This window comes from Hemicordylus capensis, chromosome 5, assembly GCF_027244095.1.
Source record: "Hemicordylus capensis ecotype Gifberg chromosome 5, rHemCap1.1.pri, whole genome shotgun sequence".
NCBI lineage: Eukaryota > Metazoa > Chordata > Lepidosauria > Squamata > Cordylidae > Hemicordylus > Hemicordylus capensis.
The window spans coordinates 259,693,833-259,717,371 of record NC_069661.1 but is presented as its reverse complement, the minus strand read 5'-3'; the positions used below and the strand labels follow the sequence as shown (position 1 = coordinate 259,717,371).

At 49.0% G+C, this 23,539-nt stretch overlaps 1 protein-coding gene across 16 annotated transcripts in view; it reads right to left on the bottom strand.

The window, feature by feature from the left end:
- The window catches only part of PPP6R2 (protein phosphatase 6 regulatory subunit 2), a 155,174-nt gene that overhangs the window by 128,308 nt on the left and 3,327 nt on the right, over nucleotides 1-23,539 (bottom strand). For 15 of the 16 annotated variants that reach the window (XR_008308880.1, XR_008308873.1, XR_008308874.1 and 12 more), the window contains exons 2-3: nucleotides 16,789-16,920; nucleotides 326-571 (exon numbers count right to left, since the gene is read on the bottom strand). Coding sequence is in view for 6 of the 16 variants with exons in the window: in XM_053257246.1 (XP_053113221.1) it covers nucleotides 326-552 (227 nt within the window). In the remaining 10 variants the exon portion in view is untranslated. The remainder of the gene's footprint in view (nucleotides 1-325; nucleotides 572-16,788; nucleotides 16,921-23,539) is intronic. The other variant, XR_008308882.1, reaches the window with a different exon arrangement.

Sequence of the window (23,539 nt, the reverse complement as noted above, 5' to 3'; positions counted from 1 at the left end):
CTTCTCTGAACCTTTTTCTGAGGTAGCCAACCTTTCCATTCTGCCAGACCACTGAGAGTCAAGCCTATCAAATAAAGTCACTTGCTGGTGGTGCTTGTTGGTTTTAAGATGATGGTGATTTTTTTGAAAACTCCTTTGGAGCTACTGTTGAAATGGTGGCTTATAAATCTCAAAAGTGCGCACGCGCACACACACACACACACACACACACGTGCACACACCCCGTCCCCAGAGCATCCAGCCAGCCAGGTCTCCAGCCCTTCCCCGGGGAGCTTCCTGCAGGGAGGACCTCCTGCAGCCAGCTGGCCAGAGGCCTGGTACATACTTGAAGCGGACCTTCTCGTCCATGTCCAGGGGAGGCTCCTGGGTGATGAGGCCGACCAGCTCCTCCATGCAGTGCTGCTGACAGAGGAAACCCACCAGCTTGCGGTTCTGGGCTTTGCACTCCTGGAGAACATCATCTTCATCCATCAGCTCATGGAGAGTGACATCCTCCTTGTCCAGCAGCTTGTCGACATGTGATGTCGTGTTCAGATCAAATTTCCAGAACATGGTGAGGATGCACACCTGCCTGCAATGAGAGGAGAGGAGCAGCCTGTGAGGACAAGGCAACAACCGAAGGCTTGCAGACATGCTGGGTCACTAACTGGTGTTCCTCCCAGGAGAGTGGATACTTCCTAGGAAAACAAAGAGATGGACTTACCCTTCGGAGAAACTCCAGCTGCAGCTAATCGGGAAGCCTTAAGAACATAAGATCACCCTTGCTGGAGGAGACCCCAGACCTATCTAGTCCAGCATCCCAATTCCAACAGTAGCCCACCAACAGGAGATGAAGCCATGCCCCCTCTCCTGCCGTTCCTCCCCTGCAACTGGCATTCAGAAGCATTCTGCCACTGGGCCTGGAGGTGGCCTCCAGCCATCGAGACTAGTGGCCACTGATAAGACTAATAGACCTGTCCCCTATGAACGTGTCTAAGCCCCGCTTAAAGCCATCCAAGCTGCTCGCCATCACCACATCCCATGGCAGACAATTCCATAGATTAATTATGCGCTGTGTAAAAATGTACTTCCTCTTGTTGGTCCTAAATTTCCCGACCTTCAGTTTCATGGGGTGACCCCTGGTTCTGGTGGCATAAGAAAAACAATTCCTCCCTCTCTACCCTATGCATATTTTTATACACTTCTACACTTTTACACATTTCTTTTTATACGCTTCTCCCCTTAGTTGCCTTTTTTCTAAACTAAAAAGCCCCAGAAGTTGTAGCCTTGCATCTTAAGATGATGCTCCAGGCCCCTGATCATCTTGGTTGCCCTCTTTTGCATCTTCCCTAGTTCTAGAACATCCTTTCAATGACATGGTGACCAGAACTGCAGACAGTACTGAAACTTGCCTTTTTCACAGCTGCTGCACACTGAGTTGACACTTTCAAAATCCCTCTCCTGGTCAGTCACCGACAACTAAGATCCCCTCAGCATGTGGTAACCCTGCTAACTTGGCAAAGAATCACCTTTTAATATGGTGATTCTCTTTATTTAGCAGGGGGAGAGTAACTGGCCCTATCCACCCCCAGCACAGTACCTCCAGTGACTGTTGCTGGTGTCTATCTTATATATATTTTAGATTGTGAGCCCTTTGGGGACAGGGATCCATCTTATTTATTTATTATTTCTCTGTGTAAACCACCCTGAGCCATTTTTGGATGGGCGGTATAGAAATCGAATAAATAATAATAATAATAATAATTAATGATGATGTGTGTGAAATTGGGATTCTTTACTCCGCCATGCATCACGGCACACTAACTTACATTGAACTGCATTTGCCATTCTGGTGCCCATTCCCCCAGTTTGGAGAGATCCTTTTGGAGCTCCTCCTACAAGATAATTTTGGAATATGCTGAGATGGCAAAGCTTACAGCACTTATAAGAGACGAACATTTGGGATGTTTTTAAGATTGGGAACCATTTTTGCTTTACTTAAATAATTATTTTTCTAATATAGACTTTTCAGTAGGGTTTGAAATATAGTAGTAACAGCAGGTTGGGTTGGATAAAATTGAGTAGAATTGTGGAGTATCTATGTTTTGAATTATTATAGCAATGGTTTAGATGTATAGTTATTGTGAACCGCGCAGATAGGCAAGCGGGAAGTCAGTATTTACTTATGTGTAGAATTAGATAAATGAATGTAATTTGAATGCAAAAGCTATTGTAAAATCCAATAAAAATGTAAAATGCAAAAAATATAGCTTCATGGGTCACACAGTCACAGGCAGGAGCTGACTCAAGCCAAACTGATCAGCTACAGGAATTAAGGGGTTTAATTCAAGTTTTCGGCTGATGTTCTGTCTCAGCTCCCATACATGCAGCAAATGATTTAGGGACAATTTAAGTTTGAATTACAGTATTTTTTCAACATTTTAAAAAATTGCTCCTGAACAAGAGCTGGCCACATTGCCGGTCGGTTGGGAAACCCACTCCCCAGGCCCCAACCCCCTTGAAGCAAGTCTGCCCCAGCAGTGCCAGCCCCTCGCCAGGCTCCAAGGAGGGAGCGCCAGAGGTGAGGTGCTTTGGGGCACCATGGGCCACAGCGAGAGGTGGCAACCGCCCAGCCAGGGAGCCCACCGACACCCGAGGGACAGCTAGGAAGAGCCGCCAAAGAACTAACGGGGCCCCGGAGAGCGCTTCTTGAAGTGTCACAACAAATCATCCAGAGCTCAGCAACCTCTGGCAACATGCTGCTGCTGCTGCTGCTGCTGCCCTGCAAAAAGACCCAGTTCAAGATGACGGAGTGCCCACGTGTCTTCAGAAGGCCACCAGACCCACAACCACCACCACCACCACCAACAGCAGTAACAGGGTCCACCTCCGGGCACTGGAGCAGGTGTCCAAAGCACAGAGCTGAGGTGGGGCTCACAAGCCCTTGACAGGAGTCGGGTCCTATCTAGGGCCATCCAAGAACTCCATTCTCGCCCCAATGTCTACAGCCCCCGAGAGTCCTGCCAGCCAGCCAAGCCTCCTTCGCCGCAGGTGCCCGGAGCAGCAGAGCAAGAGTGGCTTTTGGCACCGCGCACATCCGATCCGAGGCAGCGACTGAGTCCTTCCCTGGAAAACAAGGCTGCGGCTGCAGGAAGAGGCAACTCTTCATCACATGGCTCAAGCCTCATGAAATGGACCAGCTGCAGCACAGCTGAGGCTGCAATGAGGCTGGACTCCTTACAGGGGGGGGGGACCAGAGCCCAGGAGAAGAGCAGCCTTGTGGAGAACTGCAAAAGGAACCGGCCACAGACTGCATATGTAAGGAATCCACAGTGCTTAGACAACCAGGTGGTGAAGAAAACCTTGACTTGGGTCTGGTTCGAGCCTAGCCAAGTATCTAGGCTAGGCCTGTGAGTTAAGGACTTCAGTACTGCTGCAAGGGTTGCTATGGTAACATAATGGCTCAAGATGCCATTTGGAGGGAATTGAAGGAATTGGGACAACATATAGACTGGAGTGTTCAGAACTGCTGGCAAATGGTGACTGCTGCATCCTCTCCATGTTACCAGCTACACCAATGGTTCTCAAAGTGGGCGGTATCGCCCCCTAGTGGGCGTTGGAGCAATCCAAGGGGGTGTTGGAAGCTCCATGTAAAATTAGGGGGCGCCAGGAACCAATCGGTGGGCCGCAGAGGATTCAGCCGGCTCCCCTGCTGCGCCTGCGCAATGATCCAAGGGAGGGGCTCATTGCGCAGGCGCAGCAGGGGAGCCGGCTAAATCCTCGGCCGCCCACTGAGACTCCACTGAGACGCTGGAGGACTGAAGCCCAGGGCGGCAGCTGCCTGAAGACACTGGAGGTCTTCAGGCAGCTGCCGCCCTGGGCTTCAGTCCTCCAGCTATCCCACCCACCGCCGGCCAAAACTTTTCAGGGGAAGGTGGTCACTAGTTTTACATGCAGTTGAGGGAGCCCGCCGACTTTTTAAATGCTCCCGCCCCTCGGAGCTCCAACGCTTCTTGTTTCAGTTATTACCATGTCTGAGGCAAAGAAAAAACGCAGGCAGTAGTGTTGATTATTTGAAATATGGTTTCATTCCGTCTCCTTCAAATAATGCATTACCAATGTGTATAATATGCCAAAAAGTTTTCTCAAATGAAGCTATGAAGCCTTCTAGACTCCAAGAACATCTGACAAAAATCCATCCAGATAAAAAGAATAAAGATTTGCATTATTTTCAAGGACTCAAAGAAAAGTTTGTAAAACAGCCCAAATTGGAAACTATCTCTTCAACAGCTTCCAAACAAGGTAACGATGGGTTGCGTGCTTCTTACAATATAGCTTTACTTATTGCAAAATCAGGGAAACCACATACTATTGGGGAAGAACTTATTATACCAGCCATAAAGGAGGTATTACAGACTGTGCTACACAAGTCACCAACTGACATTGTCAAAAAAATTCCTTTGAGTAATGACACAGTCCAAAGAAGAATTGATGAGATGGCTGAAAACATTGAAAACTCTCTATGTAATTATTTAAAAACATCTCAGTTTTCAATGCAACTTGATGAGTCAACTTTGCCAGGGAATGAAGCCTTACTTCTCGCTTATGTGCATTTCATAAGGGATCAACAAATCTGCCAAGAGTTATTGTTTGCCCAAACTTTAGAAACTGATACTAAAGGAGCATCATTATTTTGTGTAATGAAAGTTTTTTTTGAAGAGAAAGAAATTCCCCTGAATAACATATTGTCTGTTGCTACTGATGGTGCTCCAGCAATGGTTGGACGCTACAATGGCTTTATGGCACATTTAAAGGAAGAGGTACCAAATATATTGGCCGTACATGTGTTATTCACCGGCAACATCTAGTAGCGAAAAACCTGAGTGAACGCTTACATAGCTCACTTCATCTCGTCATCAGAGCAGTGAACAAAATCAGAGGTAATTCTTTGCAGGACAGGTTATTTGGACAACTCTGTATGGAGAACGATGAAGATTACAATCGTCTGCTTCTTCATACAGAAGTTCATTGGCTATCAAAGGGAGCCAGTTTGAGCCGTTTTTCCAACCTATTCAACTCAGTGCTAGAGTTTTTGGAAGACAAAGATGCTACTTTAAGAGCAGATTTGATAAAATCAAAACCAGATATAGCTTATCTGACAGATTTGTTTAACAACTTAAGTGAAATGAACCTTCAGCTCCAAGGTGATGACCTGAATCTAATAAAAACTAAAAATGTAATTTCTGCATTTGTGGGAAAGCTTCAAATACATAAAAGAAACTTGGGACGGGGAGAATTTGTCCACTTTCCAAATTTGTCAACAGTAGAAAAAAATGACGAAGATTTACTTGAATATTGCCAACATTTGGAAACTCTGGAATTAGACTTCAAAAAACGATTTCAGGATATTTTAAAAATGGATGTACCTGATTGGCTTTTGGACCCATTTTCCTGTGAAATTTCAGAAGCATCTCCAAACTTAGAAGAAGGGTTGATTGAGTTAAGAACAAATGAAGAGCTGAAATTTAAATTTAAATCTGGATACCAACAGTTTTGGCTGCAGAAGCAGATACCTGAACTTTATCCTGGTTTATGGACTATTGTTCAAAAACTTCTTATTGCATTCCCTTTGTCTTATTTAGTGGAACGTGGGTTCAGTGCGGTAACAACGCTAATAACAAAAAAAGAAGAAATAGGCTGCAGATAGCTAATCGTGGAGATTTGAGAATGCTGTTAACAAACATGGAGCCGAATACTGACAAATTGTTAGAATCTCATCAGGCTCATCCTTCTCATTAAAACTTATTCTGTTACTAGTTTAGTTCGTATTCCTGTCCTCACCATTACTCGGGGCTGGCCCAACCCCCAGCAGTGCCTTAGGCAAGGGGCGGGGCATTCCAGGGGCGGGGCTTGGGCAGCTCACCCCCCACCCTGGGGGCGGGGCTTGGCAGGGGGGCATTAAGCATTCAATTTTTTCTAAAAGGGGGCAGCGAACCAACAAAGTTTGAGAAACACTGAGCTACACAGTCAAATGTTTGACCTTTACTGTAACTGGGTAACTGGTTATGTTACACGCTCCTGACTGGGGGGAACTTTACAAGCCTTACTTTGCATAATGCTGAAACTCTGTTCTATTATGACTGGTTAAGACTGTGTGCTGTAAGCCCCTGATCGGTGGGCCAATGTCTGCATGAAGATCCGTAACTCTATAAAGGGCTTCTCCTGGGTGTGCAGGCACCCGGCATGTCCTGACAATAAACCTTGAACCTGATGGATGGTGTGGCCTCTGCTCATTAACACGAACTCCTGGAGATTCCTCCAACACAGGCAAGGCCCCTTTGCAAACCACAAGGCCTTCCCCAGGGCAGGGCAGCGATGGGAGCCAAGTGCTGGAGCCGTGTCACGCTCATGCTGGCTGTCCCCCGCTCTCTGGATCAGCGGCTTGGAGCTCTCCGATGCCTGTGCCCCTCCTGGATCCTCACCGCAGAGACCCCAACTGAGCCTGGGACAGGAAAGAAAGGCCACAGGCCTTTCACCCCAATGATACGGACATGGCAAGTTGAGGGGAAGAGCAAGTGAGAAGGAGTTGCTCCCTTTGCTGAGCCGGGGAGGCCTTGCTTTGCATTGGGAGGGGAGACGACCTGTGAGTGCTACCACAAGAGGTTCCCCTGAGGGGATGGGCCCTAGCTCAGTAGAAGAGCACCTGCCTGCTTGCGGGCAGAAGGTCCCAGGTTGACTCGCTCTGAGAGAGACTCCTGCCTGTCACCTGGGAGAGCTGCTGCCAGTCAGTGTGGGCCATACTGAGCTACAGGGACCCTTCCTATGTTCCTATAATATATCCTAGAATTACGGACCACCACGGCAACCATCTCCTACACCTCTATTCTTGATTATTGGTCCCTGTAGTTGGCCGGAAACACTCAGAAAGGGGACACGCAACCAGTTTTTGCAGAAAATGCACCCACTTCCTCTCTGTTTCTGGGCACGATTCAAGGTGCCAGGGATGGCTTGGGCCCTACATAGCACAGTGTCCCCCACCCCGCCGCCCTCTGAGGCAAGGACATGCCAGGAGTTCCTTTGAGGCTACAAGTAAAAGGAGAGCTATCTGTGCCCGGGTCCGGTGAGGCCGCTGGAGGAACACATCCACCAAGGGAGCAGCCAAGCCAGGGGAAAGCTGGAGTCCAGGGTTGGGGCAACACAGCCAGCCAGAGCCCCGCAGCCCTGGGTGGGCAGCATGCTTGAGAGACGGCCCCTCTCCTCCCAAGTAGGCCCATCAGGAGGGAAGCCCCGAGCAGCTAGACAAGCACTCTGCCTTCTGGCAGCTGGGGTTCAGCCCTGGTGTGTCTCCAGGACGGGCAGGAGCCTCAGCGGGGCCCCTGGACTCCAGGACTCCTCTGTGGGGCAGCCCTGGCTACTACCGGGCTTTTAGCTTCAAGGGGTTCTGGCCAGGGGTCTCCGATGGGGTAACTCTCCTATCTTCCTTCTAGACCTCGGTTTATGGAGTTAAAAACAAAGACACATATCAGTCCGTTGTAAAAAACAAACAACCATTTTGACAAGTTAATATTGTTGTTATCAACCCGCTTCATCTGTCAGCTGGTCCCTCACATCCCAAGATTATTGGCCTTACTTTAATGTCTGCTGGAGATACACTCCTCCCCACTTCCTCTTGTAACTTATGTGTTTTAATTACTACATACTGTATATAACAGGACAACTTGGATGATTATTTTGCATTCTCTCACGTAACCTACGGTTGATATCCCTCCTATGGCCAATGCTATTCCAGGTCTGTTTAACTTCTAGATGGTTATCCTGAAATGCTTTCTTCAATGAAACTTTATAAGGACTTAAATCTTTCAGATATCTCTCAGTGAGTTCGTCAAAACGTTTGTTTTTAACAACAGACTGATGTGTCTTTTTTAATGCAATAAACGAAGGTCCTGAAGGAGAAATAGAGTTATCTTAATATGCTTATTAAGTTGTCTGTATATCAACTAATACTTTTAGCATTATTTTCTGACAAGAAAGAGAACCAATGTGTATGCCTGTCAGTTTACTGACTCAAATCTGCAAAGTAACACTCATCTGGGGAGAGTAGAAGTTGTCCCAGGAGACCTAGACTGACCCAGAATCTGCTAGGCATCTTCAGCAGGCGTTTGACCCTTTTAACAAATAAAAATAAAGAAGACGCCACCACACAAGGCCAGTCCAGCACTGAGCAAGCTCTCGGCACCTAAACGCCATGTGTGAAGAGCGACCGGAATACTTCTCAACTCCACGCAGCCCATCTGCCCTGCCTTTGGCATCCTTCTCCAGGCCAAACGGAGAGCCATCTGCCATTGTCCTGGTCATCTAGACTATTATTTTATTTTATTTTATTTTATTTACTCGATTTTTATACCGCCCTTCTGAGCTGGCTCAGGGCGGTTTACAATTAAAAAACAGAAATCATTAAAAACAATTAAAACAGAAATACAAATATAAACACCACTTTAAAAACATCTTAAAAAACAATTAAACTATCAAAACAATTAAAACCCTGAAAACCAGGTTAACATTAAAACAATTAAAACTAATTAAAAACCCTGAAAGACCAGGCCAAACAGGTGGGTTTTAAGGGCTCTCTTGAAAGTCAGTAAAGAATTAAGATTACACATTTCTGCTGGGAGCGCATTCCACAGCCCAGGAGCAGCTACAGAGAAGGCCCACCTCTGAGTCGCCACCAAACGAACCGGTGGTAACTGGAGACGGACCTCCCCAGATGACCTTAACGTGCGGTGGGGATCATGTAAAAGAAGGAGCTCTCTAAGATATCTCAGACCCAAGCCATTCAGGGCTCTAAAGGTAATAACCAGCACTTTGTATTTTGCCCGGAAACATATCGGCAGCCAGTGTAACTGTTTCAAAACAGGCATCATATGGTCTCTCCGGGTTGCCCCAGAGACCAGTCTGGCTGCCACATTCTGAATTAACTGAAGTTTTTGGACTACGTACAAAGGCAGCCCCACGTAGAGCGCATTGCAACAGTCAAGCCTGGAGGTTACCAGCTGATGCACCATTTGTTTTGAGGTCATCCTCTTCGAGGAATGGGCACAGCTGTAGAATCAGCCGAAGCTGATATAAAGCACTCCTGGCCATGGCCTCCACCTGAGATACCAGGGTGAGGCCTGGGTCCAGGAGTACTCCCAAGCTGCGCACCTGCTCCTTCTGGGGGAGTGTAACCCCATCCAGCACAGGAAGATCTAACTCACCCCTCAGATTCTGAACCCCCACAATGAGCACCTCCGTCTTACTTGGATTCAGCTTCAATTTGTTATCCCTCATCCAGCCCATTGCTGCCTGTAGGCAGGCATCTAGAGAATGAGTGCCATTTCCTGAAGATGAAAGGGAGAAGTAGATTTGGGAGTCATCAGCATACTGATAATACCCAGCACCAAACCTCCTGATGACCTCACCCAGCGGTATCATGTAGATGTTAAAAAGCATTGGTGACAGAATGGAGCCCTGAGGAACTCCCATATAACAGCTCCTGTTTTGGGGAGCAACTGTCACCAAGCTCCACCATCTGGAATCTACCTGAGAGATAGGAACGGAACCACTGCAAAGCAGTGCCCCCTATCCCCAACTCCCCCAGGCGATCCAGAAGGATACCATGGTCGATAGTATCGAACGCCGCTGAGAGATCCAGAAGAACCAGCAGAGTCACACTCCCTCTGTCGATTCCCCGGTAAAGGTCATCCATCAGGCCGACCAAGGCTGTCTCAACCCCATAGCCAGCTCTAAAGCCAGTTTGAAATGGGTCTAGATAATCAGTTTCCTCCAAGACTGCCTGGAGCTGGTCGGCCACCACCCTCTCAATCACCTAGCCCAAACAAGGGAGACTGGAGATTGGCCTGTAGCTGTCCATCGCTAAGGGGTCCAGGGAAGGCTTTTTTAAGAGTAGTCTAACCATTGCCTCCTTTAAACAGGGGGGCACCCTAACCTCCCTCAGCGATGCATTTATGATATTAACTAGGCCACCTCCAACAATCTCCTTGCTAGATAGAAACAGCCAAGTCGGGCAAGGATCCAGAGAACAGGTGGTAGGCCACACCGCCCCAAGCAGCTTGTCCACATCTTCAGTAGTCACAGATTGAAACTGATCCAATACTGCAAGAGGGATTTGCTGGACACCTCCTCCATAGACCCTGCAAAAACAGTGGAGTCCAAGTCAGCCCGAATACAGGAGATCTTATTCGCAAAGAACCCATTAAAGGCATCACAGCAGAGCAACCCTGGGGACTGATTGGAAGTAGAAGGAGCAGAAACCAAACTCCTCACAACCCGGGATAGCTCTGCCGAGCGTGAACCTGCAGCCGCAATGCGCACAGACCAGAATCTCTTTTTTACTGCGCACACTGCCACCGTATAAGCCTTCAAATGGGTCACATGCTGAATCCTGTCAGATTCGAACCAAGTTCTCCTCCACCTGCACTCTAGTCGCCTACCCAACCGCTTCAGCCCCCGCAGCTCCTCAGTATACCAAGGGGCCATTTTTGCAGCAGGTCGGAAGGGACGCTTAAGAGCAATCGTGTCTACTGCCCTGTTGACTTCCCTGTTCCAGGTTCCTACCAGGGAATTGACAGAATCACCGGTCGCACCAATGTCAAAATTCTCCAAGGCCTTTTGAAATCCCACTGGGTCCAGCAGCCTTTTTGGACGGACCATCCTAATAGGTCCACCACCCCTGCAGGGGTGGATTGCGGCTGTGAGACCAACCTTAACCAGGTAGTGGTCCGTCCATGACAAAGGAGAAACCACTGGATCCCCCCCCTCAAGGAACACCCCCCTGATCCAAACAAAAGACCAAATCGAGTGCGTGGCTGGCAACATGAGTTGGTTCAGAAACTAATTGGGATAGGCCCATAGTTGTCATGGCCGCTATGAACTCCTGAGCCGCACCAGACAAGCCATCCCCAAAGTGGATATTGAAGTCCCCCAGCACCAAAGGTCTAGGAGACTCCAACACCAACTCCATGACCAGCTCCGTCAGCTCAGTTAGGGAGTCAGTTGGGCAGCGGAGTGAACGGTACACCAACAGAATCCCCAATCTATCCCTAGTTCCCAGCCTCAAAAATATGCACTCAATATAAGTCAGCTGTCTCACAGGGGCCCTGGTAAGGGAAATGGTATTCTTATGGACCACAGCCACTCCACCCTCCCGCCCACTTCCCCAGGCCTGCTCCACGACAGAGTAACCTGGTGGGAGAAGCTGAGCCCACACTGGGCCACTCGCCTCCCCCAACCAGGTCTTGGTTATATATGCCAGGTCAGCTCCCTCATCCACGATCAAATCGTGGACAATTTCGGTCTTATTTTGAACTGACCTGGCATTGCAGAGGAGCAAGGCCAGATTCTGTGGGTCGTTGGAGCTGCTCCCCGAGGCCGAAGAGTTGACAGAACAGTTGGAAGTGGAAACAGTTACTAATATACTGATTTCCCTTCCCCTGTAACGGCCAGCTGCTCTGCCAGCGCCAATTCTTCTATTCCCCACCACTACAGTAATAGCTGCCCCCGAACTGCTAGGCACACCCCCAGAACCACCCCACTCAAGAGAGCCCAAACACATGTCTGCAAGAGGCCTGGCCCAACCCAACCCCCCAGCCCTCAGTCCCACCCCCGAAGGCCCGGCCTCAAAGGCAGGCCCCCTTTGGCGGCGGCCTGAAGGCCACACCAACAGCTACGCCTATGGCGAGCCTCCTTGCTTTTAAGCTTGCAAGCCCCAGAAGTCACTCCTCACACAAGCAGCTCCCAGGACAGGCAGCAGGTGATGGAACTTCAGCAATCTTCAGCAATCTGGGAGGCTGGCAACCAGCCAGTTGGAACTTGGCAGCTGACAAGCAGGCTGCACTCCGTCTGTGCTGGAATGTCCACAGGAGGCAAAGGGGCTAGATGGTGAGTCCCAGCAAGGCAGATGGAATAGCCCTGCTCCCCCTGTTACCTTCCCACTTGCTTCGAGGCAAGCCTCCTTGCTTTTAAGCTTGCAAGCCCCAGAAGCCACTCCTCACACAAGCAGCTCCCAGGACAGGCAGCAGGTGATGGAACTTCAGCAATCTTCAGCAATCTGGGAGGCTGGCAACCAGCCAGTTGGAACTTGGCAGCTGACAAGCAGGCTGCACTCCGTCTGTGCTGGAATGTCCACAGGAGGCAAAGGGGCTAGATGGTGAGTCCCAGCAAGGCAGATGGAATAGCCCTGCTCCCCCTGTTACCTTCCCACTTGCTTCGAGGCAAGCCTCCTTGCTTTTAAGCTTGCAAGCCCCAGAAGCCACTCCTCACACAAGCAGCTCCCAGGACAGGCAGCAGGTGATGGAACTTCAGCAATCTTCAGCAATCTGGGAGGCTGGCAACCAGCCAGTTGGAACTTGGCAGCTGACAAGCAGGCTGCACTCCGTCTGTGCTGGAATGTCCACAGGAGGCAAAGGGGCTAGATGGTGAGTCCCAGCAAGGCAGATGGAATAGCCCTGCTCCCCCTGTTACCTTCCCACTTGCTTCGAGGCAAGCCTCCTTGCTTTTAAGCTTGCAAGCCCCAGAAGCCACTCCTCACACAAGCAGCTCCCAGGACAGGCAGCAGGTGATGGAACTTCAGATTAGCTGTGGCAGTCAGTCTGCCTGTGCCTAGGCCAGGTGGTTTGGATCTGGAAGGTGAATGGGTTGCCCGCTCTTGGTATTTGAAAAGAGGAGCAGCTATTAGCCTCTCAGGATGTCACAGTCCAAAACAAGCTCTTGGCATACAGTGTGTCTTTCCAGGCTCTCTGCTTCTTCCCCTGCCCCTTTTTAAAAGTCTCACTGAGACAATGAGGTGTATTTCCAAGAAGCAAACTAAAATTCTGTATCGGTTTTCTGGAAAGGAGGACCTCACATGTTTAGTGTAGGTCATCACATAAAAGTGCATGGGGGAAGCAGGCCTTACTTCAGAGTAAACTCCTCAGGGTCAAGCTGTTTGTGTTTGGGCAAAATGGGGAGTTGCCTTTGGGGAGAAGGAAAGGAAGAACTGTTTCTCTGGAGTTAGCTCAGAGTAGAAATACTAAATGGGGTTTTCTCCCTTTTAGCACCTTCCTCCTTTCTTTAATCGAAGGGAAACTGATTTCAAAAGAGCTGAGAAGCAACAATAGCCTTAAAAGCAACAGAGAAAAAAGCATTTATTTATTTTTTTAAGTGAAGGTGGTGGTGGTGGTGGTGGTGGTTTTGAAATGGTCGCTAACTGCAAGAGCCAACATTGCTCCATAAAGACTAAGTAGGAGAGGAACCTGTGCGTAGGGCAACCACACCTAGCTTCACTCTCACTGATATCATCCGATTAATCTCCATTCTGGCTATGAGGCTAGAGAGATCAGGGTTGGGCCTACCCACTAAGTGACTTTCCGGCCCAAACGAAGCAGCTGTTGAAAGAAAGGGCCTCTTCGTGTTTCTCCCAGACAGCGCCTTGTGTCCTCCAACAGCCCCAAGAGTAGCTCCGCAGGTTGGTTTTGGAACCAAAAGGTCAAGAGGGCTACTTTTGGTGCCCAAATACATTTCCAGGGGCTGAGCCATCAGGGCTAGGCACTTCATCTGACAGCAAACCTTCAAGTAGCACTTTTACATTCTAGAAGGGTGCCTGGGCACTTCTTTTTTCAAAACATACATTCAGAAATCTCCAGGATCTATACATCAACCACGTTCATATTTTCACAGGGTTATCCAATTCACATGCAGGCACAGCGTTCCACTGCGATCATCTCTTGGGCGCAAAACATATCCTGCTTTTTGCTTTCCAGCCAGAGAAGTCAAACTGCTGGAAGCCCTCCTAAGTTGCTTACAAAGGCAAGCTTTATTTCAGAGGCTGAACCCGTTTCTAGGCAGGTCGAGGGCAGCAAGGTCTGGCCGAAATTTAGATGGAACATTGCAGCCTCTTGCTAACACTTGATGCTGCAAACTCAGACTCAGTAAGCCAGGACTAAGCTCCTTGTGACAGCAGCAATCCTTACAATGGAGGCCTGAGAAGAGGCAGTGGCCCCTTCCTGCATGGGGCAGAGGTTCCTGGAACACAAGGAACACAGACTGGGCAACTCAGAAGTTTCCTTGACATGCTGCAAAGGCAAGCCACACTTCTGCATGGGCAAAAGCCAACCCCCTCCAAGCTCTGCTCCCCAAGGCGGATGGTCGGCTGCTGCTGGCAGCAGAAGACAAGTCTTCATGGACCTGCAGCCTGACCCCACCAGGCAGTGCTTAGGCAGCTTGGACCAAATTCTCCTCCTCCAACTCCTTCACAACCTTTGAGGTCAGGCACACCATAAGAGAAGCCCAGCTGCAGCGGGCCCAATGAGTTTCTCCTTCCCCTCTTGTCTTCTTTGCGATTGATTGATTTGCTGTGTTCCCTTGCTTGATACCCTCTTTAGGAGAGAAATACAAGCTTGTTGCTTCCTCATGCTCCCAGAGCAGCAGACGACTTCCTTCCAAAATGGGAAGGCCTGCCCAGATGAAAAGAAAGGAACACAAACTCTGGCAAAAAAATGCAAGGTGACAATAAGGGAGACTAAAAGAGAGTCTGAGGAACATTTAACTAAAAGCATCAAGGGGAATAACAAAAAAACCTTCTTTAAATACATCAGAAGCAGGGAGACAGTTGGACCATTGGACAATGAGGGAGTGAAAGGAATTAAGGAAGATATGGAGGTTGCAGAGAAGCTAAATTGAGTTCTTTGCGTCTGTCTTCACAGCAGAGGATACTGAGCATATACCCGTTCCTGAACCAGGCTTTTGGGGGATGGAGGCTAAAGAACCGAGTCAGATAGAAATGACAAGAGATGATGTTCTAAACCAGGGGTTCTCAACACTGGGTCCCCAGATGTTGTTGGACTTCAACTCCCATAATCCCCAACCAAAGGCCACTGGGGCTAGGGGTTATGGGAGCTGAAGTCCAATAACATCTGGGGACCCAACGTTGAGAACCCCTGTTCTAAACTGTCTGGCAAAACTGAAAACTAGGAAATCGCCAGGGCCAGAGGGCATCCATCCAAGAGTCCATAAAGAACTCAAATTTGAAATTGCTGACCTCCTTGCAAAAATAAATATATAACTTACAAATATATAACCCTACAATCAGGCTTTGTACCGGAGGACTGGAAAGTAGCAAAAGTAACACCGATTTTCAAAATGGAATCCAGGGGCGATCCAGGAAATTACAGGCCGGTTAGTTTAATGTCCGTTCCAGGAAAATTGATGGAAAGCATCCTCAAGGATAAAATTGTTAAGCACATAGAAGAACAGGCCCTGCTAGGGGAGAACCAACATGGCTTCTGCAAAGGTAAATCTTGCCTCACCAGCCTTTTGGAATTCTTTGAGAGTGTCAATGAGTGTGTGATCCAGTTGACAGAGTATACCTGGACTTCCAAAAAGCTTTCGACAAAGATCCTCATCAAAGACTCCTGAGAAAACTTAGGAGTCGTGCAATAAGGGGACAAGTACATGTGTGGATTGCTAACTGGTTGAAGGAAACAGAGGGTAGGTATAAATGGAGAGTTTTCACAATGGAGCAATGTAAGAAGTGGGGTCCCCCAGGGATCTGTACTTGGACCGGTGCTTTTAAATTTATTGTTGTAAATATTTTGGCACGGCTGACCCAACAGGATTTATGGTCCATCCAGCTTCACTTTGGTAAGTCAAGATAGAAATTCTGTAGATAAGAAAGTAGCAGCTTAGCTGCACGAACGAAAGCGAAGGATGACTCTCAAAGATAAAGTAGTAGAAACAAAATAAAATCCCCTTGAAACTAAACTAGGTACCCCCCTCTACGATATCTGAACAATAACTGAAATAAAGGAGCAAGGAAGGAACAGAACAAGGACAGGCTGAAACAAGAAAGGTCGAACAATTATAAGCACAAGGAACACTGTCTGTGGAAGGCAACTTTGCTGACAGTACCATCTCAGGTACAGCGTTTGCTTGATATAGGGCTCAAGATAACCAGCAGCCAATCAGGCTGTCCTGACTCAGCATTTCTATTTCCTCTCCTGTGAGATCTTGCACCTGCGTGTCTCCCGCTGAGCCTTTCTCTTGAGACGTCTTCTTAACACAGGTGAAATTCCAGCTTCCTCCTGATCAGTCTCCTCAGCCCTCCTCTCTGCCAGCTGTCCAGATTCCCCTGCCTGCTGTCGTTCCACCTCAGCTTCAGAGTCTGTTCTCACAGCCAAATCCTCCTGCTGTGCTTCTGAGCCTGCTCTCCCAACCAAATCCTCCCGCTCCTCCTCTGACACTTCTGACTCAGAGGTCTGGGCCATGGCATTTATTCATAAATGATCTAGAAGTTGGGGTAAACAGCGAGGTGGCCAAATCTGCAGACAATACCAAATTAATTAGGGTAGTGAAATCCAAAACGGACTGTGAGGAGCTCCAAAAGGATCTCTCCAAACTGGGGGAATGAGCAACAAAATGCAAATACAGTTCAATGTTGGCAAGTGCAAAGTGATGCACATTGGGGCAAAAAACCCCAACTTCAAGTATACACTGATGGGATCTGATCTGTTGGTGACTGACCAGGAGAGGGATCTAGTCTGGAGTCAGCCTACAGCTATCCAGACTAGTAGCCATTGCGAGACCTGTCCTCCATGAATCTGTCTAAGCCCTTTTAAGCCATCCAAACTGGTGGCCACCACCACATCCCATGGCAGAGAATTCCATCAATGAATTGTGCCCTGTGCAAAAAAGGACTTCAGTATCTAGCAAAGTTCCAAGCCTGTTATTCCACAGTCTCCCACAACCCCAACAAATCCAGACAGCAACAGTTCCTACCTCTTGTACAAAGCTGGTTTCAAAAACAAGATCTTTGCCACAGAGAGACAGACATCTGGCTTCTTGTTCCTTCAGCATATGCCACTTTGAGAAGAGTTTCCATCTGATGCAAAGTTCCCCGTTACACTTTTCCTAAGGAATTTGAGAGAGAGAGAGAGAGAGAGAGAGAGAGAGAGAGAGAGAGATCATCAGTATGAAAAGGAGGCCTCAGAGCACAAATGCAGCTGACTTTAAGTGTGAAGGTGCCCACCCTCACCAGACGTCACGAGGGCAGCGGGGGGGGGGGGCAGAAAGAGAGAGACTTTCCAGGGCAGTCACCAAGGTGAGCTAAGTGCAAGGGGGCACGCTTCATGCATTACAATGCTTTGCATACGTGCAGACCTGTCCTACACACGCCTACTTGGAAGTAAGCTTCATCCACTTCAACAAGATGTATTCCCAGGTAAAAGTAAAAAACATAACAGCCTTAACCATTTGGGTAAGAATCTTAAGTTTGGGACGTGGCAGCAGAAACAGTCTTTCTTTACAGGGCTGTTCAGACTGCTGTGAAAACACAAAAATGCACATTTGTGCTCCTGACATCACTCCAAAAGAGAGTTCTAGGTTGTCAAGACAACCAAAAGGTCATTCCCTCTTGTGCCAAGAACCAGCACACCACCAGAGCACATGCAGCCAGCAGCCCTTGGCAGAATTCAAAGGGGCAGAACTGATTCTAGGTAAAGTGAAGTGTGCTGTCCAGTCGGTGTTGACTCCTGGCGCCCACAGAGCCCTGTGGTCGTCTTTGGGAGAATACAGGAGGGGGTGACCACTGCCGCCTCCCGTGCAGTAAGAGAGGATCCCTTTCAGCATCTTCCTATATCATGCTGCCGCTGCCCAAGATCGGTGTTTTCCCTAGTCTAGGAAACAGACTAGCAGGGATTCAAACCAGCAACCTCTGGCTTGCCAGTCAAGTCATTTCCCCGCTGTGACTGCCAAGTGGGGCACTGCCAGCCTGCAAGCAGTGGTGTGCACGGAACCAGCGCCTGGCGGTTCGAAGGCGAGGGGGATCTCTTTAAGGACTGGGGAGGGTGCTCTTACACACACACCCCGCCGGCACTGTTGTGTGCACGCGCACCAAGCGCTTCCGGTTACTTCCAGCCCCAGACGCCAACAGGGTGGCAAGGAGGTACGCTGCCGCCCCGCTGGACCGTTTTTAAGGAGAGCGGCAGTGGGGGGTTTAAAAGCACCCTCCCCCATCCTCAAACCGCCAGACATTTGAACCATGAAAGGGCCTCTGGACCGGTCCGTGCACATCCCCTACCTGCAAGTCCTTTCAATCCCAGCAAGCCCAGAGGGCTCCTGCCCTGCAACTCTGTCCCTTGCCATCCGCCAACCCCTCCATTCTGGGGTGGACTGGCCACACGAGCACCCACGGAGGGCTCCGCAGCCTTCTGCAGCCCGCTGGTCAGCCAGCCTTGGGGCAGCTTTCAAGCCAACCCTGTTTCCAAAGCCAGGCTCCCTGCCCTGGGATGGGATTGGGAGGCAGCCGCAGAAACAAACAGCTCTAGCATCCCAAAGAGAAAGGAGGTTCCCAAGTACCCCCAATGAGGAGAGGCCCTTCCAAGAAGGGGGAAGTAGCTCCAACTGGGAGTCCACTCTGCCTGTGCCCAGCCTTTGCCTGCATCCAGGGCCCCAGGCACACAGAATCGCCCAAGTTCCACAAGCTCACCGTAAGAGAACCATCAGGGGCACAAATTGTACACAAGGTGCACCATCCATCCATCCATTATTTGACTGCAAGAACCTTCCAAGGGAAATTGTTTCAAAAAACAATTGGAACTTGGGAGCGGGAGGGAAGCACTTCTATTTTTTGTTTTAGAATTCATCCAGTTTAGCGAGACATCAGCAACATTCAGCCAGTTAAAAATCCCAAGGTTTTTCCCCTTCTACTACTGATTGATTGATTAGAAGGGAAAGGGTGACGTTTAAGCTCACTCATCTTCCTGCTTTGGAACTCTCCACATAGCACCAGAGGTTCCCTCATCTCCCCTTTCCAAGAACAACCAGTATTTTAAACACTTGACATCATTGACTTTCCACTGATGCCCAACTGGACTCGGAGATGGACCAACACATATGCCTCCTGTTTGCAAAGAGACCTGCAAAGTAAGAACACCCCAGTCCGACATGTGAGGCTGGGCCCAGAAGTGGGAGAGGAGAGCTAGTCTGGTGGTACCCAGCAGGAATGGCTCCCTTTGCTAAGCAGGGTCTGCCCTGGTTTGCACTTGAATGAGGGACTACATGTGCAAGCACTGGAAGAGATTCCCCTCAGGAGATAATGGGGCCGCTCTGGGAAGAGCACCTGCTTGCTTGCATGCATGCATGCAGAAGGCCCCCCAAGTTCTCTCCCCAGCAGCATCTCCAAGATGGGGCAGAGAGACTCCTGCCTGCAACCCTGGAGAAGCCGCAGCCGGTCTGTGTAGATGATACTGAGCTCAATGGACCAAGGGTCTGGCTGGGCTTCCTGTGCTCCTAACTGACTGTTGCCAGACCAGTCACCAGGATGGGGGAGTCTGTTCATGGAGAGCAGCAGCTGCAGCTTCTGCTGCCCTCTCTTTGGGCCTGTTCCAAGTGCTGCTGGCTTGCATTTCTGCAGAGCACGAGGAGGGCTCCTCCAATCCTCTCCTTCCCCCCACCCTTGCTTCCGGTCCAGTTCCCTTGGCAGGTTCTGGCAGCCACAAGCTAAAAGCACTAGAGCTGCGTCACAGGCTTCCAAAGGGGGGAAGGACACCCTTTGTGTGAAAACGCCCCCATGCACATCAACCCACTGAAACCCCTTTCTTCCTACCACCCCCGCCAGCCCCTGTCCCCACAGCCAGGCTTCTGGGCTGCAGGCCGCAGCGGGACACCTGCCAAAGCCCACTGGGCCTGGAGCTCCTGCTTCTGCAGCTGCTTCCAACACAGCCACTTGCACCTGGCCAGCAGCAGCCAGCCAGCCTGCCTGCCTGCCAAGGGCTCCTGTCTCCTCTGGGTCAGCTGTGCTCTCCCCACCCAGGGACATCATGTGGACATGGCCCAGGCATGTTTATTTCCCAGCATAGAGACAAGAAGGATCGCACAGCAAACGAATGCACAAAAATAACCTCCACTTGGCAGTCTGGCTATAGCCCCACATGTCTTACTTGTCATCACCATGAGGCCAAAGCAGAATACACAAAAACAAGCTCAAACCAAGATTAGACTCTGCCCTCTAGAGATCAATAGTTTGCATAGGAACCACATTATTGGACTATTCACCACAAGAAAAAAAACGGTCTTCGCTGGAGAGAAATCGCTACCTGCAGCAACACCCCCTGAGCCCTCAGCGAAACCCTGGGGTATCACCACTGCAATTAACAGCCTTCATTTGTAAGAACTTGCAATGGACATGCTCTGTGTTACATGTATGTCTGTTCTATACAGGAGAAATTTAGTCTGATGGCCAAGTAGGCAAATTTGGAACTCTGAGTGGTATAGGTGCTCATCAACCCTTCTTCACCGTTGACTCAGCAGTGTCAAACAAGAGACGTGGAAAGCCTTTCATGACGCTAGCGACACAAACCATCTTCCAGCAGCTTTCCACGGCTACCATTTACACAGCTCTAAAATGCAAGGTGGTAACAGGCTCTCTTCTGCTCTGGACCCTTTTGCCCAACAGATCCATTTCAGGAAAAGAAGCCACACAGAAGGAGAGAGAAGTCCAGTGTGCCCTGTAACAGGGATTCACAGACATTGTTGACTACAGCAGCACCGGCTGCAATGGCCTTTGGCTGGTGATTATTATTTATTGATTAAGAATATTTCAATACCGCCCAAAACCTGCGTCTCTGGGCAGTTTACAATTAAATCATTTAAAACATTAAATCAATTAACAATTAAAATCATTTAAAAGATTAAAAACTTTTAAAACCCAGTATTAAAATTATTTAAAACTATAAATCTAATTAAAAGTCTGGATGAATAAATGCATCTTCAGCGCCTCTTTAAAAGTTGCAAGAGATGGGGAGGCTCTTATTTCAACAGGGAGCGCATTCCAAAGTCCAGGAGCTGCAATGGAGAAGGCCCGTTCCGCCAAATGGGTTTGAGGCAGCCACAGGCAAACCTCTCCAGATGATCTTAGCAGGCAGTGGGGCTCATGGTGAAGACGGTGTTCTCTTTAATACCCAGGGCCCCAGCTGTTATAGGTAATGACCAACACCTTGTATTTTGCCCAGAAACATATCGGCAGCCAGTGAAATTCCTTCAACACAGGAGTAATATGATCTCTCCTAGATGACACAGAGACAAACCCGGCTGCAACATTCTACAGTTTCAGGACAATGTACAAAGGCAGCCCCACATAGAGCGCATTGCAGTAATCCTGCCTAGAGGGTACCAGATGTACCACTGTTTTGAGGTCATTCATTTCAAGAAACGGACGCAGCTGGTGTATCAGCCAAAGCTGATAAAACGCACCTCTGGCCACTGCCTCAACCTGGGACACCAGGGAGCACCCCCAGAAACACCCCCAGACTGAGCACCTGTTCCTTCCGGGGAGCGTGACCCCATCGAGAACCGGCAGATCAAATTCATCTCCTGAATTCCGACCCCTCACAATAAGTACCTCCATCTTATCTGGATTTAGACTCAACTTGTTACCTTTCATCCAGGCAGGCATTTAGGGAGGTTATTTTATTTTATTTTATTAAAACATTTTTATACCGCCCAAAACTTACGTCTCTGGGCAGTTTACAACAACAAAATAAAAACACATTCATTAAGACAAAAATGGGGGGGGGAGACACACACACTACAACAATTTAAAAATTTAAAATAATATTTTAAAGCAGCATTAAAACCATTGAACAACATTAATTAAAAGCCTGGGTGAAGAGATGTGTTTATAAAGACTTTTTTAAAGCTGTCAGAGATGGGGAGGCTCTTATTTCACTAGGGAGTGTATTCCAAATCCTCGGGGCAGCAGCAGAGAAGGCCCATCCCTGAGAGGCCACCAGACGAGCCGGTGGCAGTTGCGATGGACCTCTCCAGCAGATCTCAGTGGGCGGTGGAGTTCATGCCGAAGAAGGCGTTCCCTTAAGTACCCAGGGCCCAAACTGTTCAGGGCTTTATAGGTTATAACCAGCACCTCGTATTTGGCCCGGAAACATATCGGCAGTCAGTGTAGCTCCTTCAATAAGGAGTTATATGGTCTCTCCGAGATGACCCAGAGACCAGCCTGGCTGCTGCACTCTGGACCAACTGTAGTTTCCGGACTACGTACAAGGGCAGCCCCACATAGAGCGCATTACAGCAATCCAGTCTGGAGGTTACCAGCAGATGTACCACTCTTTTGAGGTCGTTCACCTCAAGAAACGGACGCAGCTGGCGTATCAGCCGAAGCTGATAGAAGGCACTTCTGGCCACCACCTCAACCTGGGACACCAGGGAGAGGCTCGGATCCAGAAGGACCCCTAGACTGCGTACCTGTTCCTTCTGGGGAAGTGTGACCCCATCCAGAACAGGCAGATCAAAATCATCTCTCGAGTTCCGACCCCGCACAATGAATACCTCCATCTTATCTGGATTCAGTCTCAGTTTGTTATCCCTCATCCAGCCCATCACCAACTCCAGGGTGGCATTTAGGGAGGTTATGCCCTCTCCCGATGATGCTGACATGAAGAAATAGATTTGGTGTCATCAGCATACTGGTAGCACTCTGCACCAAATCTCCTGATGATCTCTCCCAGCGGTTTCATGTAGATATTAAACAACAATGGATACAATATGGAGCCCTAGGGAACACCATACAAGAGTTCAGATTTTGAAGAACAGCAGTCTCCAAGGGACACCATCTGGAACCTGCCCGAGAGGTAGGAGCGGAACCACTGCAGAGCAGTGCCTCCAACTCCCAACCCCCTCAGACGCTCCAGAAGAATACTATGGCTGATAGTATCAAAAGCCGCCGAGAGGTCCAAAAGGACCAACAGTCACACTTCCTCTGTCAACTGCCAATTGGAGATCATCCATCAGGCCGACCAAGGCAGTCTCCACCCCATAGCCAGCCCGAAAGCCAGTTTGAAATGGGTCAGATGATCAGTTTCCTCCAAGACCACCTGCAGCTGGGAGGCCACCACCTTCTTAATCACCTTGCCCAGCCATGGGAGGTTGGAGACAGGCCTGTAATTGTTTTAACTCTCAGGGATCTAAGGCAGGCTTCTTCAGAAGCAGTCTAATAATTATTGCCTCCTTAAGACAAGGAGGCATCCAGCCCTCCCTCAGACAGAGGGCAGTTGCATTATGGGAGTTGCAGTGAACACCACCTGGGAATCCTTGTCACAGGGAACACTGGACAGGTCTCTGCCCCAAGGAAGTTACAGCTTTAAATTTTGACAGCAGCGGAAGCAGCAAAAAGAGGCAACAAGGGGTGAAAGCAAGCAAATAATTGGCGCCCTGGATGCAGTTCCAAAAGACCTTGAAGAGCACCTCAACACCATCGGGGCCACAGAAATCACCATCAGCCAATTACAAAAAGCAGCTTTACTGGGAACAGCCTATATTCTGCGACGATATCTATAACAATTGACAATAAAATTCAGCCATCCCAGGTCCTTGGGAAGGACTCGATGTCTGGATAAAACAAACCAGTCAATAACACCTGTCTGACTGTGTAAAAAGAAATAATAATAATTCGATTTCTATACCGCCCTTCCAAAAATGGCTCAGGGCGGTTTACACAGAGAAATAACAAACAAAT